Source organism: Symphodus melops, assembly GCF_947650265.1.
Source record: "Symphodus melops genome assembly, chromosome: 17".
Lineage (NCBI taxonomy): Eukaryota > Metazoa > Chordata > Actinopteri > Labriformes > Labridae > Symphodus > Symphodus melops.
Window position 1 is genome coordinate 21,196,786 of NC_136707.1, and position 17,992 is coordinate 21,214,777.

At 40.5% G+C, this 17,992-nt stretch overlaps 3 protein-coding genes across 3 annotated transcripts in view; 1 reads left to right on the top strand and 2 right to left on the bottom strand.

Annotated features, from left to right (window-relative positions):
• The window catches only part of drc3 (dynein regulatory complex subunit 3), a 55,616-nt gene extending 37,964 nt beyond the window's left edge, over nt 1–17,652 (bottom strand). The window contains exons 1-13 of the mRNA XM_079365969.1: nt 17,642–17,652; nt 17,381–17,544; nt 17,174–17,290; nt 16,928–17,094; nt 16,698–16,844; nt 16,506–16,607; nt 16,298–16,412; nt 15,224–15,396; nt 14,995–15,126; nt 14,318–14,390; nt 14,057–14,178; nt 13,748–13,879; nt 13,513–13,639 (exon numbers count right to left, since the gene is read on the bottom strand). Coding sequence (XP_079222095.1) covers nt 13,544–13,639; nt 13,748–13,879; nt 14,057–14,178; nt 14,318–14,390; nt 14,995–15,126; nt 15,224–15,396; nt 16,298–16,412; nt 16,506–16,607; nt 16,698–16,844; nt 16,928–17,094; nt 17,174–17,290; nt 17,381–17,540 — 1,536 coding nt within the window. The 5' untranslated portion in view covers nt 17,541–17,544; nt 17,642–17,652 and the 3' untranslated portion in view covers nt 13,513–13,543. The remainder of the gene's footprint in view (nt 1–13,512; nt 13,640–13,747; nt 13,880–14,056; nt 14,179–14,317; nt 14,391–14,994; nt 15,127–15,223; nt 15,397–16,297; nt 16,413–16,505; nt 16,608–16,697; nt 16,845–16,927; nt 17,095–17,173; nt 17,291–17,380; nt 17,545–17,641) is intronic.
• noxo1a (NADPH oxidase organizer 1a) lies at nt 1,175–4,543 on the bottom strand. The gene is made up of 8 exons (XM_079365987.1): nt 4,419–4,543; nt 4,251–4,331; nt 4,075–4,147; nt 3,808–3,991; nt 3,504–3,691; nt 3,301–3,414; nt 2,920–3,037; nt 1,175–2,801 (listed from the first exon to the last, which is right to left on the bottom strand). The coding sequence occupies exons 1-8, from the start codon at nt 4,482–4,484 to the stop codon at nt 2,030–2,032; spliced, it is 1,596 nt and encodes a 531-aa protein (XP_079222113.1). The 5' UTR covers nt 4,485–4,543; the 3' UTR covers nt 1,175–2,029.
• gid4 (GID complex subunit 4 homolog) lies at nt 7,505–12,629 on the top strand. Its single transcript, XM_079367299.1, has 6 exons — nt 7,505–7,870; nt 8,411–8,470; nt 9,026–9,133; nt 9,727–9,828; nt 10,555–10,685; nt 10,775–12,629. Exons 1-6 carry the CDS (start codon nt 7,646–7,648, stop codon nt 10,836–10,838), a joined length of 690 nt encoding a protein of 229 aa, XP_079223425.1. The 5' UTR covers nt 7,505–7,645; the 3' UTR covers nt 10,839–12,629.
• Nucleotides 17,653–17,992: the final 340 nt, after the last annotated feature.

Here is a 17,992-nt window from a genome sequence, read left to right on the forward strand (position 1 = left end):
TAGTTTTTTTAGAAAGAGTTGTTTCTTTTCACTTTGTATTTTACTTATAATTCATCCTAAAGGAAATTTCATGCTTTTATTTAAAGCACGGACACCTACACACGCACACGGATGGGACTGAAGCACAAATAAGACCTATAGACGTGCAGTTGGATGGAGATGTCAGAGTGTGGGGGTCATACAGCCCGTCTACTCGAGCACCTGGAGGTTCAGTGCCTTGCTCAAAGGAACCTTGGCAGTACTCGTTGCAGTCTGTAATGTTGAATCCATTGTTGGCGTGCAGAGTGAATGCATTCAAAGATCGAACTGCTCAGTGGAGAGGGACGAAATCTGTGTGGATTGGAGTTTAGCTCTGTGAAACTCATGTAGAGTAAGTTCTTTATCTCTCTGACCTACTGAAATCATAGCTTTAGAATAAAAAGTTACAAAAGCGGGGAGGGTTCGTTCAGTCACTTCTGAAAAAATGTTGAATCTTATTAGGTCAGGGAGAATCAACTATGTCTGAACCGGTTCGCTTGCTTTAATCGGCGTAACACCCTTTAGTTTGACCTGATAACTGCTCTCATAACTGGCAAACCGAGGGGCGTCCAAAACGGCCTTGAAACAGCCTTCCTTCTCTGGTCCGAACAAATATACGACCAGAGTCTGAATTTAGGAGGAGGACATACTGACTGCTGCATTGTCAGAGAAGCCAGCATGATTCCTTCATGTCTGATCATAGAGTAAGGTGTGTCCTTGAAGTTGAAGAGTTTCTGACACTTGTAATATCCTCTGGCTCCATAAGACCTTTGATTAACATCTAAACAAAACAAACTGAAGACATGAAGTTTAGAAGACCGTCTCATTTAATAAGCGGATGTCTGAATTCAAATTCAAAAAACTTTATTTGTCCCCGGGGGGCAATTCAAGGGCACACAGAGCAGCAGATAACGACAATGCAACTATACTAAACAATAAACCAATCAACAAAGAATAAAGTGTTAAAGAAGAATAAGTGTCAAGGGTGTTAGTACAGGTTAGAATGAAATGACTTGTTGCATTGTAGGAGATGTCGAGGTGCAACAGGGTTTGAAAGTCAGAAGAAGTCAAGGTCATCCTCACTTTGTACAGCATCCTTCTCAACTAAATGTGTTTATTGGAAGCTGAGGAAAGAAATAGAATTAAAAACAACTACAGAGTGTCCGTTTGAAATGTGATTTTATTAGTTTGAAGCTTTTAACTTGAATAAAGAAGAATTTACAGAGTCAGATACTGGAGTGTGTATTCACTGTTATTCAGTTGATTATAGTGTGAAAAGCAGGAAAAAGACACGTCTACACACACTGACAAACAGCTACTGTTATCTCAAAGACAAACAATAACTTTTGTGACAGTCAAAAAGGAATTATATTCTCTCTGTTTCACACAGAAGACAAAATGCATATAAGGCACTACACAAGGTTTCCAGTATGGAAAATAAATCATCCTTCAAGGCACATAGTAGTAAGGAGGAGCTTTAGTGTTTCTGATAATTCACTCTACAGATTTAGCTGAATTTTTTTTTGTAAACATAAACTTTGTACATTTGACATGTCTGCATACTTGTTTGCTGTCTCTCTTCAAAGATGATGCCAATGTAACATTTATTATCAATACAACACGAAAAACAACCTGTTAAATCATTCGAAAGCCTCATTTTTCTTTTACACCTTCTGATTGGCAAATCCTGCCGCTCGCTCTCATCACAGTCCCTCTGTCATCAATCTGTCTCTACACGTCACAGTGTGAAGTCACACGTTGTTTTCTAATCTTCGGACACCTAACACAGGAGCAGATCTAGACCTCACTATCTGTGTTAGTATTTGCACAGTTCCAAAATGAGTCCTGCGAGACTTAAACAGGCAGAAACCACGAGTGGAGCCAGACTCTGGTGGAAAGCCGTCTGCCTTGACCTCGCTAGCAGGTTATAACTTCATCCTTGGCCACAGAGTAGATGTTGTTACGTTTTTAAAAAAAAGGAAAGAAGTCAATGTAGGCTTCAGGAGAAACTTCATCGACTCAGAATCTCAGGTGGTGTGGGTGAAGCGCCGCCTCGAGCTGCGTTCTTGCGGGTGATAGTGGTGCATCGTTTGAGGATCTCCTGGGCCTGTGGTCTGGGTGGCACCTTGGGCGTTGTTGGGCCCTTGTAGAGGTTTGGATCGGAGACACTGGGCATGAGTCTCCCCTCCTGTCCGCTTGTCGGGCTCAGGCGGTTTGACGTTGGAGGGGGAGGTGTGCGGCTCAGACGCAGCTGCTCGTCGTTGGAGGTCGGGCTCAGGGCCATGGTGGAGCTGGCGGAGGAGGAGCTGAGGTCATCGTCGAAGCTGAAGTCGGAGCTGTCGCTGGAAAAGCTTCCCATGCTTTCCACGCTTTCACTGCTTTCCACGCTTTTGTCTCTCCAAGCTCTGGCGCTTTTTGGCTGGCCTCCTTCCATTTGAACCGTGATGGCAGGAGGAGTGGGAGCCTTGGTGGGTGTAGTTGTGATGGCCGCAGATGAGGGGTTTGGGGTGGTGATCCTAGCAGGTGGAGGAGGAGGGTTGTCGGACAGGATGTTGAGAGAGTGCGACCTCTGCCTTTCTTGTTGGTTCGGAGAGGAGGACCTGGCAGGGGAAAGCTGCAGCAGGTTTCCTTGTGAGCTGCTGAACTGACGTGACTGCTGCTCTAAGTTCGGGGCTAGGAGCGGGGAGGAGGAGCGGAAATCTTGATGTGGTGTCACGCGAAGGTGAGGATAGTTGTAGGGCTGCAGGTACATGGTGGGGATGTAACCTGCTTTACCATTGTATCTGTTAAAGGAGACAAAGACAAGAATGTGGGGTTGAAGATCTGGAATTCGGTGCTTCAGGAAGTCAACATGAACACAAACACAGCTTTTGTTTGTCCTGACTCAGAGATTGTGAATACCTGATAAGCCACCAGCCGTTGTCAGACTTCTGCAGGACTTCCACCACAGCACCAATGTTCACGCTGATCTCATCGGCTTTGGTGGCTTTGTAGCTCTTGCATGCACAGTACAGCAACCCTGCAGGGAAAGAAGGCACTTTAATAAATTTACTATGAGGCTGCACGATTTTTTTTTATCATTATCGCCACAAAAAGGTGTGCACTAAAGATGTCAACATTGTCACTTAGAATGCAAACATTTGAAGGAGATGGAAACATTGATCGTGCATTTACACCATTTATTCCATCAGAATAAAAACACTAAACTAAGCCATAAACTATCCTCAGATTGATTGCTGCAAATTTGACATGACACGACTTAGCCAATTGGTATTCATGTACCTCTGTCAGCAGTCCCATCTATTACATCTTCATCTACATCATCTTCCAGCTTCTCCAGGTAAGGTGCAGGGAACCAGGCCATGCGCTTTTCTTCATTCTCCACCAGCCACCACCCTGAAACAGCACAAGCGTTCATTAAACATCTAACAGTATGTTTGACTCAGTCTTAGTTTTCATCCACTATCAGAATCCTGTTTGCTCACCTGCTTTGTCTTTAATTAACACGTCTACTTTTTCATCTACTGCCACTTTGAAAGGTTTGTTCTTGGTGTCTTTGGTCTCGTACATCGCGACGCATCTGTAGGTCTCCGTGACAAACGGCTGGGTCACGTTACCGGCGGTCTGGCCTACATTCACTTGGATTTCATCCTCTGAAGGCATGATCATGACGCTAAGGGAAGGAGAAGAGCTGCAGGTTAACACTGAGGGAAATGCAGAACACACTCATTTGTTAAAGAGCCCCAGCTAATGCTTATTGCTGCGTTCCTACAGATATGTGTAGAATACCTGTTCTTGGAGAACTCCGGCTTCAGGTCCTGCTCTTTGGGGTGGAAGAACTGGATGAGGTCGGCAGACTGAGAGACTCTCGGGTCGCAGCTCAGAAGTTCATTACAGTATTTCTGCAAAGCCTTGAGACGCATCAGTGATTTGGTGGCGTTTTTCTTATTGCCGCTGCGCTTCATCCTTTTGGCTGCAAGAAAACAGTACTTGGTCACAATCTACCCAACCTGCAACTGTACACCCTGCTTTACTTTGACTATAACTCACTCTTACCACGAAATTTTGGGATGACTCTTCCAGATTTTTTGAGTTTATTAGAAGATGGAAACGCTTTCTTCAGTTTTTTCTGCAATTAATAAAAGGAGAAAACATATTTTAAATCATTCAACAACCAAATCTCTAAAAGAAAAACAGAAGACTAGAGGATACCTGCAGTAATTAATACTTACATGCATGTTCACGAAATCCACCAATGTTCTGTAGACAACAATATCATTCTGGTCCGACCACAGCACGGAGGTCATGTACATCTGGGAGAGGAAAAATGCAAGTTAAACACATGGCAGATGCGGATGTTTCCATTTGTTTGCACCTGAATAAATTCTCCCTGTGCTCACTTTTTTCTTCTCCTTTAGCATCACTCCAATCAGATGGACGCTGATGGGATACCGCTGCTCTTCCATGATGAAGCGACAGATTTCAAGTGTGCTTAATAGTCCCTGTATGAGCTCTCAGCCTCGCTTTGATTTTGGACTGCAACAGAGGAGCCCAACAGGTGCTTTTGTATCCATGAAGCGCAGGGTGTGGCCTCGTAGATCACGCCGGAAAGCCCAGGTGGAAACTAGGCTTGTCTCTTCCAGGAAAGTCCAGCGTTGCTCCAACACAGTTATTCTTTGCGACATACTTATATAATTAATGCGACCTAGTGCCACAAACAGGTCGGAAATGTATTCTAAATTAGGATGTGGCGGAGAAGAAACAGGTTCAACGAAATATGTGATGACTGTGTTCCCATTTCCCAATCGGAAGGAATTCAGTTTAAATCACTTTTTTCAATTTAGACACATACCAAAAAACAGCATACAGATCTGATCTGAATCATAAAGAGCCCTGAATTCCCAAGAAGACATTAATTTGCGCACATGAATGATGACTTTATTTAGAGCAGAATAGAAGCATTCATAAAAGCCTCCTACTGTGAGTCTAAACAGACACTGCAGACTATAGTAACTTTAAGTCCCTGGAACTAAAAGGTTCATCAAACCCATTGTTGTCTACAGACACCGGAGGAGTCCACACACTAGTCTGCTTGTATTTGCTACATTTTTCTGAACACTGTGAAGACTCCCTGTAAAAACTTTAGACTCTATTCCTCCATAAGTCTCAAACCCCCTGCCTTGAGAAAGTTCCTGCAGAGGTACTGATCATGACTAATACCAATAAGGTGTTCTCACACAAATTTCCCAAAAGTTTTGGGGTGACATGCATCTATATCCACTCTTTTTCTTAACTTTCAACGTTGACCTCTCCCACACAAGTGTGCCTGTAACTGCTCCAGAGACTACTCCATACCTTTCTGTGAAGCAGGAGGTGGTAAACTGGTCCAATGTTGTTTTTTCAGTAATTGGTTCCTATAAAGCGCACTTTGTGTTACCCAACATGACACAACACACAGTGGGCACATCAGCTTTTATTCATAATCTTAGTGCAAATGCAAATACTTGGATTTATTTTTCTATATTTTATTTTATGGTAATCTATAATTGAAAGAAATGTTAGTATTGTAAAAAAAAGAAGAAGTAATAATAGAATATGATTCTAATAAATAATTCGAATATGATAGGAGAAAATATGAAACGGCTCAAGGATATGACATTTGAAACGTTTTGCAATTCGATAAACTTGCAACTCTGCAAGTTCAAGAAGCCAAGCTCTTTCATGAATGTTTGTTATAAAACAACAGCTTAGACTCAGACTACCAGATTAGATAAAAAGTTTTTTTAAATGAATTCTTCAGTGAAGCATTAGAAGATAAAGTATGTCATGTTTTTTTAATGAATAATAAAGTAATAATCTAAATTTTAACGTTTAATATTCCAATAATTCAATTCTTAAGACTCTCTCATTGCTGCTTAATAACTTGGAAAATGTAATCACTTATACAGTCGAAGAGTCTTTCTGTGGACGCTGAACTGCACATAACCTGTGTCTCCCTTTCTAGAAGTTGTCCAGATGATGATGCTGTAATATGTGGTTTCCTTCGAAGTTAACAAACCTGTCTTAGAGGAGAAGCCAGCATTGTTAGAGTTAGAAGGAAGAAGTTGCTCTTATCTCAGTCATCATATTTCTTTCCTTCAGTGTTTTTTAAGGAGTCATGGTTCCTCGTTTGTTCAGTCAGCTGCAGCACGTACACCAAAGGTGAGCCACGTGGGTCACCATGCCTTCTTACGTGTGTGTTTCATTTGATTTTCTCAGGAATAGGGTGGATCATTCACCTGCTGCAAGGAACTCCTGAAAGAAAAAACATTTGATTCATTGTGTGTCAGACCAGGGCACGGTCAAAACCAAGTCCCTTCAACATTTGATGTTTTTGAGGCGTATTTGAGCCCTTATGTTGGGGATAGAGGGTGGGGGAATGCCTCAAAGGGTTGCTGGTTTACTACTCAGACATCAAGGATGAGAGTCTGTGTATGAGGCATCTGCTCTATCGACTGAGCTAAACCAGCCTCATCAACATTTTATAATGAGACCTTTTTATTTATATTAAAGAACATAAACTGTGTGTTGACTGGAAAGATTTGGCCCATATCCTTCGTTTCATTTGAGTTATCTATAGGTGTTTCCCCGGTTAGAGGACTTGCAAGTTCTTTCCTAATTTGCAGCAGCAAAAGTATTTATCAATGAGCAGCCACAAAACGTCAACTACAAATAAACAAACAGTACTTCTTTACCTAATTGTGAGAGTTGGAAATACCTCTGAGATTGGTTCAGACTCTCTGTGATGAGTCTGAAAACTTAAAACAGTTCTTGATGCGATGCTGACATCTAGTGTTGGCTGCTGTTATATCTGTGTCATGAACTCCTGCATGGAAAGTAAATAGAACACGGACTCAGCCGTCTGGGACTAGTCATTCAAACACATGACGGTCAAAGTTTTCAAATTGGATCAAATCTAACCAAAAATGAGCTTTACATGATCAGGAATGCTGCCAAAATCTTACAATATTTATTTAACGTGGGTTAAGTAGATAATAAAATACATTTCCCATTATTCATAGAGCACCAGTTTCCACCCAATGAAATTAGGGGAATCTTCAGGTTGCATTCAAGTGCTGTCAGAAAAAGGAAAATATAAGTTCCAAACGTTAAAATTCATTTTACGGCTCAATTACGGTCTATTCACTCCTGGTTGAGAGGCTTAACGTTACACATGGCAGAAAAAAAGGCTTAATGAGTAATCATTCCTGTTTATTAACATATCATACATCATTATGTGACTTGTTTATCATTTAAAATGTATTTTTAGGCTTAAAAAGTTCAAACAGGTTATAAAAAATACAGTACAAGATCATATTGGTAGTGTCTATGATTTAGCTAATTACTATATTACGACTTGAAACCAAATCGTAAACCCAACAAATCAGAATAACGACTTCTAAACTCGGGAAATGGCAATAACCGAAGAGCGTGAACGCAGCATGAAGACGTTGAAGGCTCTTCAGCTGCAGACCCACTGAGGCCAGCTTCCCAAATCGAGCAAAGTTGTCCGTACCGTCCATAGACCCTCCCCTGGTCGGTCCCTCTTTCTCCCTCTTGCTTTTGTTTGCCCCTTTTCATTAAGTTCATGACGGTGGCTGACGGTGACACTTTAGCGCTCATTATGCCTGTGCGAGCAGAGTGCTGCTGTACCCCCCGCTCGGCCTTCACATCCTCGGCCTCTCTTGTTCCCCCTGCCCCGATCAACACGCACCAGCCGGGGGTGGCCACGTCGCTGCTGTACAGCGGCTCAGAGTTTCGGGGTTATCAGAAGAGCAAAGGCAACTCCTACGACGTCGAGGTTGTTCTGCAGGTAAAGTACTCAACACATGCACTTGTAGTCCTGTTGACGTTTTTCCACGTTAGTTTGGTGGTTATGTGTAAACACTGCATCATTTTAGCCCCAGCTGCTAACTTAGCAAGCGTTTTTAATTTTATCATGTTTTTTAATCTGCTGTTTGGTATGAAATACTAACACACTGACCTAACTGTGAGCTGTCCTGGCGACTGTTTCTACTCTTATGTAATGAGTGATGACATCGTTACAAAAATGAACATTTTAAAAGCTACTTTGCAGTGTATGCCACCCAAACGCGTAGGCATTTTGTGCATCTGTCTTTCTAAATGAGAGTTAGAGACGGACAACCTGTCATCCGACAGGAACCAGAGACTGTCATGCCTGCCTGCCTGACTGTCCACTTATTACATATTTCTGCCCTAACCACATCCTCACAGCATTTTCTGTGTGCCACATTAAAAAGAACAAAGTGGTGTAATTTATTCCTCTGTGATTTCCAACTCTCCCGAGTTACATAATGATAGGTCAAAAGTGACTCTTGTTTGTTTTGGGCAGCATGTGACTATGGAGGACTCATATTTGTGTGGATACCTGAAGATCAAAGGGCTGACAGAGGTAAGTTCACATATATTGACCTTTACTCTATTTAAGCATTCACTGGTTACACATTCAGGCGTGTTGGAACTGGTTTCCACTTGATTGCTGCAGGCTTAAATAGTGTCTCATTAGATAAGGGAAATGTTTGGCTTTAACCTCTTTATTTCAGGTCTTGACTGAAGTCCTTAGCACTAAGTGTGTCAACCGTATACTCATTACATTATGCAACAGAGAGCAGCTCAGAAATATCCTGAAGTGAATTTTGTTGGCGGCAGAGTGGTGTGAAAGATGAGTAGACGTGGAGTATGTGGCTCTTTAGACACAACCGAGTTGTGTGTGAGAAATATAGGTCAAATATCTGCTCATATTGCTGTCGTTTAGCTAGTTATTACGTCGCCAATATGCATCAAGGCCAGTAAAACAGCATCCAAAAAAAAAACAACGATTCTATGTCCTGATTGACATTTACTACAACAGTGGATCAAGATATCAGGATATTCAGCACGTGTAGGGACATGCCTGCTGTTCTTGTACTAATGTTTTTCTCTCCTGTCTCGTTTCTCTTTGTGACAGGAGTATCCCACCCTCACAACATTCTTTGCCGGGGAAATAATCAGTCGGAAAAGGCCTTTTTTAACCAGGAAATGGGACGCAGATGAAGATGTGGACAGGAAACACTGGGTATGTCTCGTTGGACTGTTATCAGTTTATTATTAACAACAGAGAAATATGAGTAATGAAGAATGGCCTGTTTGTGATGAGCTCTTTAAAAATATATAAAAGGAAAAGTTGCATACTTAGAGAAAAAACTAGTGTGCACACATGAAGACATACTGTCCAGGTGCAGGACAAACCCTGTATTTACTGCAGAACAAGGAGAGATGTTTGGGATCCAAACGTTGCTCTGTTTGGAATGAGGTTGCTCATTGGGAGCTGAACAGTGTGCAGACCCTTCTCATTATTCTGATGTTAAGGCCAGTGTAGCTTGCTCTTTAAACACTAGACCGTCATTTTTTGTGCTGAGTGTCTGCACGTGTCATACCTTGTGATGAATCATAGATGGATAAAAGCAGTAGCAGGGTTAAAGGCAACTTTTAGAATGAATAATTTACCAAAGAAGAGGAAGCATGTTGTTATCCCTGACAGGTTTTTTTTTTTACTGTAAGGCTTTCAATTTCTGAAAGTTGCATTCATAGTTCTTTAGTTTTTTTCCTGTCATGATCTTATCAGCGTCTGTTCTCTTAACCTGTTTTTTTTTAAATCTCACTCGACAGGGCAAGTTCAAGCCTTTTTACAAATACGCTAAAAGCTTTAACTCCGATGACTTTGACTATGAAGCGCTGGACAGCAGTGATTACGTCTTCATGAGGTGGAAGGTTAGTACACACTCCTACACTCTGTCTCCCTCCTGACGGCGGTGTAGATGGACCTATGTGAAGCTCTTTACATGTAATAATGGCGTCTGATGCTACCGTGCAAAACAAGTGTAACGTCTTTAATTAGACCTCCCCTGTCTGTCTCGGTCGCCCGTTATGTGTTTCACTGCGTGGCATCTTATCTTACTTCAATGACAGTTTGATTGATGTTACCCGGGGTCAACCACATGTACTCATTTCATGTGGTCGTGTGTTAGGAGCCTTTTCCCCTCCTCAGGCCTGTGTGCCTTGTAAATCGGCTATCTATCTGCTGGCAACTTTCCTTTCTCAGCTCCCTTTCCAATCGACTAACTCCAGATCCATGTCATGTAGCTAATTGATATTTTGCAGGCAAACTTGCCTTACTTTGTCCTTAATATAAAATACTACCTGAGTGGAAATGTTGGTTGCCATATGACTGCAACATCTAAAATGTGACCCATGGCACTTCTTAAAGGAGAACGATAGCATGTGGCTTTTATCTAACAACGACTGATGTAGCTAACAACACGCAGCGAATGTTATTGCCTTAGGGATGTCGAGCAGTCACATTCAGTCTCATGTGTATCCCGAGACGAGACCTTCAAACAGTCAGAATGTAGTTGTCTTTATCACAACAGATGTAAGTAGTCAAGAATTCAGTGAAGATTTCATAGAGGACCTGTTTCTCTTTGTTGTTTGTTTTAGGAACAGTTTCTGGTTCCGGACCACACCATCAAAGACATCAGCGGCGCCTCTTTTGCTGGCTTCTATTATATTTGCTTCCAGAAGTCCACAGCCACTATCGAGGGCTACTATTACCATAGGAGCTCAGAATGGTAACACAACAAACCCTGTCTGTTTTGTTGCATTATTAGAATTTCTTTCATACTGATGGGACTCAAGTCTTCTTCATCTCCGTCTGCAGGTACCAGTCTCTAAACCTAAACCACGTCCGGGAGCACAGTATGCCTATTTATGAGTTCCGGTGACAAACGTACACGAGAAATGAGTAGAAGAAGGTCCTCACTGCTCTGTGGTTAAATGGGATGGGAACAACAGAGAGCCCTTTTATTGCCAGGATTGAAGCTGATGGTGATTCCTCGCTGCAGAAAACTCCACCTGTGATCAGCAGCTCTTCTGAAGGACTGACAGAAAGGAGGCACGGAGAGAGGAGAGAGCTGATGGAAGACGCAGATCAATGACAGACTCTGACTGTGGAAGACTGCTGTTTGCCTCGAACTTTTCTTTTTCTATTTCATTATGACCTTTGCTTTTGATCTTTTCATTTTAATTGTGTGCAACCAGATTGCTTTGTTCCCTGCAGCTGGACAAGTTTTTTCTTCAGCGGAGACACTAAATACGACCGGCTCTAAGATAAGAGTTGCAAAAGAATGAAAGGGTTTCAAGTTGAGAGAAGAGTTTTGTTCTGTAAAGCTTCTTCTTCTTTTTCTTTTTTTTTTTGAATGTATATGATCCTTGTAATCTCACTCTAATGTCCCGTCGTGATTCCTGCAGAGTGAGGTGGTGTTGCCAGTGACGAGGATCTACTTTTTATGCAAGGTGTGAAAGATTGTATGTTAGGGTGTGGTCGCTCAGGGATGGTAGGTCTTAAAAAACTAGCTGCTGATTGTGGGATTAAGAGTTTGGATAACAGCGATGAACATGTTATCAATAACCAAGAGCTGCTGCTGCTGCTGCTTCTTCACATGGGATGTTTCTATGCAAGCCAAAGGTCTCTAATAGGTAGAAAATCTAACACCACTTTGCTTATTTTATTTCAGATTGTCTTCCAATATATTTTAAAATCAAGAATGATCTTGAGAAGGAAACGAATGAGTACACGCAGGTTCACAGGAAGACACAAGTTGATTGATTCAGTTTTTCAAGCCAACATTTTGGAGCTCGGATATGTGACGGAACATTCCAACTCTGTAAACATCAACGTTTCTCAGCCTCTGAAAACGTGTTGATAAATGGTAGACCTGAAGAACACAACTTGTAATGGTCAATGTGGCTTTGGTTGTACAGTCTGCGGATGAATCCTGCTCCATTTTTCATCTGTAGAAGCCGATATGTGTAGCTCAACGAGTCAGTTTGACTGAATGTGGTTGGAAAAAGCTTCACCTAAAATGCTGATTGTCTGCTAAGTAAGCTCCAGTCTTCAGTCCTCGGTGGAGGAAGTTGAGATAAAGCATCTAGTGTTGCTTTATGGAAACGAGTCTGAAGCAAGAACGAGTGATGAAAAGAATGAAAACCTCCTTCGATGCTTGAGAAGAAAAAACCTTTCGCCTTACACTTTTAAATGTTTATAAAAGTCAGTTTTAAAAGAAGTTCTGATGTTTTATTTCAGAGAGAATAAGAAAGTATGTTTCTGTGTTTGAAGATTCATCTGAAAACAGAAGGTAAACTTCTGTCTGTGGAAACAGTCGATATAATAGTAGTGTTTTGTTTTCTGGAGAGTGCATGTGCTCCGCCTGCCTGCCTCGTTGTTGCTCGTAGACTTTCAGCCGACTCGCTCACCTGCAGCATGCCTACGTGGATTTGATTCGCTGTGGGGGATTACTGACGGCAGTAAGATTTTTTATTTCAGTACGAGTTCAGTGTGGATGAAGTCCGAAGACTTCAGATAACTTCCTTTTTTTTTTATTACTCGTACAACAACAAAAAATGTGCAATGCAAGAAACAAAAGTTTATGTGGGAGTGTCGACAAAGAAGACGATGGACGAGAATCTGCTTTGATTGCATTTTGAGAGAAAGAATAAAGAGTGAGATATTTTTACACGGTTTACTGTTTTATGTTTGATATGACTTCTGTCAGTTCATTGAGCAGACACAGGAGAGAGATGTATACATACATGCCACTTCTACCTTCAGGGCCTGTTCCTAAAATTAATCAGTGTCAGTGTCTCCTGATTTGAAAAAGTCTGTGTTTCTGTTAAAGGTGTTTTGTACGAGTAGATCCACAAACACCTCAACTGTTCAACTGTTCAACAAGAGATGCACCTTTTATTTACTCGTTTGATTCTATCTCTGTAATTCATAGAAAGTGAGAAGGAAATGTATGTTAAAAGCCAAACACCACCAGGTTTAGAAGTTCAACTGCAAAGCAAAACTACAAAAAAAAACAGGAACTACAAATACTACAGGTTTAAAATTGTGTTTAGACAGGTTTTTTTATTTTTTTCCCTAAATCCAATCTGACTAAATCTCAATGAACCTCCTGTATTCATTTTCGCCCAAAAAAATCCTGAAGGATTGAGGCAGAGCTAGAATTTAAATGGAGTGAAACTATTGGATATGAAGCAAATTAAGTGCTGCACACATTTAGCTGCCTCAACGTAGCTTCAACATAAAATGTTTAAATGAAAGAATTATGTTTAACTGATATGTGTTGGTCAGTGTTTTTGTAGTCTACGTTCAGTCTTATTTCAAATACAGACACTCAAAGACCCGTTGTCTTCAGTTGCCACGATCTTGCACATGTAAAAGAAACATTAAAAAACAAAACTAAAACACATTTTGCGGCACATTTTACAGTCTTATTCCAAGCTTAAGTTTATTTTAACCTTAATGTTCTTCCCAATTATTTAGTTTCTCAAAAAAAAAAAAAAAAACTTAAGGGACTTTAAACAATGCACAATTCTCTCATTTTGCTAACCATTTTTTTTACAATTTTGGGTAGAAATGAAAGTGCTACTGCAGTTCCTCCAGTTGTTCCTTCAAAAGGTCAGAATATCCTTGGAAGTCTGAGATACGTGTTCGATTCCCGTCAAGTTCTTTGCCTTGAATCTGTAATAACCCATAAAAACAAACATACAGAAAACAATATGAAAGTAGTGCAATAGGTAATCAGACTAATAAAATAACTTGGTTTCTTTTATTACAATTTCAGCCTACCCTCTTAATGACGGCCACTTTCCATGCAGTGACACGTGTAAGCAGCTGGGTCTCTTGATCGTTGATCCTCTGCAGGTGGCTTTCATGGGCGGTTTCAAGAGCATCCATCACTGCATCTCCGTCTGTGAAAAGCTAGAAAAGAACACAGAACGGCTGAGGAAATGCACTAAAGTATGAAACTGGGTCCTTACCTCATCTGACCCATTCAGGTTTAACTCTGTACTTAGTGATATTCTGCTTTATCTGTGATATTTGTTAACATAAAAGATGAACAGATTTGCATTCTGATCTTAAAAAGACAACACTCACAGCTTTAACATCCTCTTGCATGTCCTCCTCCACGTCACCCTTGGCCACATTCTCCACAGTCGCTGCTGCAACCTGCCTCACCTCTGCATAATAAGTATCCTCCAGATCTCGACATTGAGTGAATGTATTACTGTGTTATGGAAATATCCTATCTATCAGTATGTTTGTACAGATTTGGTTTGGTCGAAACATGCTTCCCCAAACAATAAATAATTAATATGGTACGTTAACAGCTCATTTAGAAGCACAGTGAGAAAGGATATAATCCCTGAACAGTTTCACTGAAGTTGTTGACCATGTCAGAGAGATTTTTATCCAACAGTTTGATGATATGCTGAAAATAACACAAAGATTGTTGTTAGCAAATATGGAAAATGTCCCATCTGGAAATGTTCCTGAAATTATGAGGGGGGGGGGGGGGCTGCATGTGTGAACATAATCCCTTGAATTTTCCACCCCTTCATTAAAAACTGTAACTATAGCATCAGACTCTGTTGCTTGTCTGCAATTTTGACGTATCCTTTTCTAGGCCACGTCTAGCCTCCAGACACCTCCAATGGATTCAAACCCAAGGCTGCTGCTTTGAGGACTAGAACCTCTGTACATAGGGCACACAAAATAAATTGCTATCCTGCTGTCTGTCTTTTAAAACTTTAATAAAATAAACATTACTGCTAAATGAGCTAAAATAACCTAATAAAAGTTGATGTTCTTATAACAAAACAACACGGGACAAATGAACTCCAAAAGCTCTGTATGACTGCACCAGCAGCCTGTGATGAAGTGTCATCTGTTTGGAGAAATAGTTTGTAGTACTTTTTACATTTATAATATTATGCTATATATGGTTAAAAGTCTGGATTGTCACAGGGCCTTATTGTCCCATAGGCCAATAACTGAACTGTTGAGGTATACAAGGTATACATGGAAAGGCCCACCTCCATTTGGCTGACATGCAGACACTCCATTTCCATGTAGTCGTGACCGAGTTGACGGATTTCCTCAGTGCAGTGGCTGATCTTGTCCTTCAGTAGGTCTGAGTCTGAAATCTGCTGTAGCTCCACCATCCTCTACACGGACGTGAACAAAGAGATGTTTGTATTAAAAAAATAAAAATAAGATCCAGGACAAACCTTTTTGATAAAACACTGTGGACTTAAAGTTTACCTTCTGGTGCTGCTCCCTAAAATCAGCCATTTTTTTCGATGCTTTTTTCTGCTTGTCTTTCATTGCCTTCGTCTGGGCGCTGACAAAGCAGTTCACCTCCGACTCTCTGTGCTCATTTTCAGCCAAGCCTAATTCAATGATCTGTGTGAACAGCTCCAACATTTGGTGTTCAAATGTAAGCGAAGGGTTAAAGAATTTAACTAAAAATTGCAATTTAGTCAATGGGCAGGCGTTTGCCTGTCATTTTTGATGGATAAATGATGTCATGGTTTGGTTTTGTGTATGTTGTATTTCTGAGTTTTGCATTCTCTTTCATTTATTCTCTAGTGTTGTTTTTTCGTGTTACTTTCTTTCTTGTCTTTAATATTGTTGCCTGTTTTACTTGTGCATTAATGTTTCTTAGTTCAGTCTTTAGTGTTCCCTGTTTTAAGTTGTAGTTCTGGTCTTCAGTGTTGTCTGGTTTCCTGCCTCTGCGTTGCCCTCCTGTCTTGATGACCCTGATTATTCTCACCTGTTTTATTAGTCTCACCTGTGTCTGATTAGCCCTGTGTATTTAGTCTCTGTGTTTTTTCTTACCCTCTTGTCAGGTCATTGTCTTTTGGTCTGTGCTACTAGTTGGATGTTGCTCTGTGCTCTACGCTCACTGGATTTACTTTGCTTTTCTTCTTGTGGATTTTGGATTATTGTTTGAGTGAGTTTGTTTTTGGCTTGTGTTTAAATAAATGAGCATTTTTGTTTGTTCTGCAACTGAGTCCTCCCTCCCTGTTTTCTGCCTGTAAACCCTGACAAATGCCTCTGTTACACACCTGTCTTATGAATTAGATGTAGCATTTAAATTTCTAAACTTTCAATATTTTTATTAAAGTAATAGAGTTTAAATCATTTTATAACTTGGTGTCCAAAGTACCAAAAACTCTGACAGCCTTTATCGTTACATTGCTTGATCTTTGTGTATGAATGTGCAGTATCGTTGTCCCCCCCCCCCCCATTGCTTTCTGAATACAAGCCTTTATATCTGTGCACTTCTTCACTATCTTGGTTTGTAAACTACTCCTGTAAAGCAGAGAAGAGGATATTTTTCCATCTCTTGAGCAATTTCAGGAACACATTGGAGTGTCTTTGCCTCTGGATCAGATTTGAGCATGCTCTGAGACAAATCAGACCCCTTCAGGAACCCCTCCAAGTCATCCTGTTGGCAAGAAAAATCAATGTGTCACTCTAAAGCATGCATTGAGAGCTTAGTAGAAAGTAGCTGCACTGCAGAATATAAAGTTTCTATCACCTTATCAGATTTCTGTTTAGTATTTTGAGCTTGTTCTTGCTGCAGTTCCTCAAGTTTCATTTTCTTAAGGGCATTTTGGTACTTAACAGACGCTTCACTTTTCTGCACATAGACACAAGGTTAGTATTATTTGTATAGTCACCAAAAAAATAACATCAATAAATAGTTCATTAAAACAAGTAAAGTACTTACTGTCTGAGGCTCGAGTAATTTGAAGTCGAGGTATGTCAATGTTGGAAAGTAAGCCGCAATAAAAAGTTTGTAATCGTCTTCCTTAGAGGCAGGATTTCCACACAGGTTGAGGCTGAACAGGTTCTTGAATTTCCTGAGGTACAACACCTTTTAAATGCATTCATTTTCATTAGGTGACAGAAGCATACTGTACTGTTAAATTCTGACATCATGACACAAGAAAATGTTACGTTATCCAGCCGTCCAATGAGGTTGTCTCCAATGAAGAGTAGTGTGAGTTTCTCAAGTGTGTCCATGTTTTCGAGGACAGAGATCCTGTTGTTGGACAGATTCAGCAATTCAAGCTTCCTCAGAGACTCCAAACCTTCAATTTTTTCTAACCTGTTGTATGACAGATCTAAAAAATACAAATTCAGTAAATTAATTAATCAATTTTATCAGTGGGGGTGGATGTATGATCTAGAGGCTTGTCTTACCGAGCCACGTTAGATTAAGTAGACGGTCCAGGCCTTCGATTCTGTCAATAAGGTTGTTGTTCAAATCAAGCCTTTCCAAGGATGTGAATTCCCACAAGCAATGAATTCTTAGGATTTCTAAAAAGAAAGAAATACATATCTCTTAAGTACAAGAACACCCCTTAATATAAGGTGTAGGCTATAGCTTTATGGCATTATCTTTCTTACTTTTGAATTCCAGACGTAGATGAAGGGTTGTTTTGAAGTGGATTCCCTCCTGCTTGATGATTCGTTTGACCTCACTTTGAGTGACTTGCTCCATCACTGCCTCCTTCAACATCATCTCATTCATCAAATTGGGCAAAGTTTCACCATGATGCATGTCCATCCTGCTGCAAGTCAGGTAAGAGTCCCACGTCAATTAAATAAAATAAATGCATAATTTATGAGCTTGGATTATACGTTTAACGGACAAATGTTTTTATTTACCTTGCTACTACTGTGTGTCCAATAGAAAACATTAAAAAACAGTCACACGCGTTAGTAACGAGATTAAATTAGTACCTAACCTCCCTCAGTTGTTTACACGTTGCTGCCTAGCAACAGGCTGACGGTAAGCTGTGTTCAAGACGTAAACACGAGACTATTCAAAACACTTTTACTTTACAAATATACTTACTCGACTTAATTCTAATTTTAACATCATAAAAACAAAGTTATTGGTTAACATTGATAGGAACACTTTTTATTTATTAATTGATTTTTACTTCTCTTACAATTCAAATCCTCCCTTTCACTCATATTTGCTTCTCATGTTATATATCAGAGGATTTACGCTTC

Excerpts from the sequence above, each read along its gene's own strand:
- gid4 (XM_079367299.1), top strand. The coding sequence starts at position 7,646 with ATGACGGTGGCTGACGGTGACACTTTAGCGCTCATTATGCCTGTGCGA. Across the intron at positions 8,471-9,025 it reads AGATCAAAGGGCTGACAGAG|GAGTATCCCACCCTCACAAC; the intron begins GTAAGTTCACAT and ends TCTTTGTGACAG. Across the intron at positions 10,686-10,774 it reads TACCATAGGAGCTCAGAATG|GTACCAGTCTCTAAACCTAA; the intron begins GTAACACAACAA and ends CTCCGTCTGCAG.
- noxo1a (XM_079365987.1), bottom strand. The coding sequence starts at position 4,484 with ATGGAAGAGCAGCGGTATCCCATCAGCGTCCATCTGATTGGAGTGATG. Across the intron at positions 3,415-3,503 it reads GTTAATTAAAGACAAAGCAG|GGTGGTGGCTGGTGGAGAAT; the intron begins GTGAGCAAACAG and ends GTGCTGTTTCAG. Across the intron at positions 3,038-3,300 it reads AGATGGGACTGCTGACAGAG|GGTTGCTGTACTGTGCATGC; the intron begins GTACATGAATAC and ends CTTTCCCTGCAG.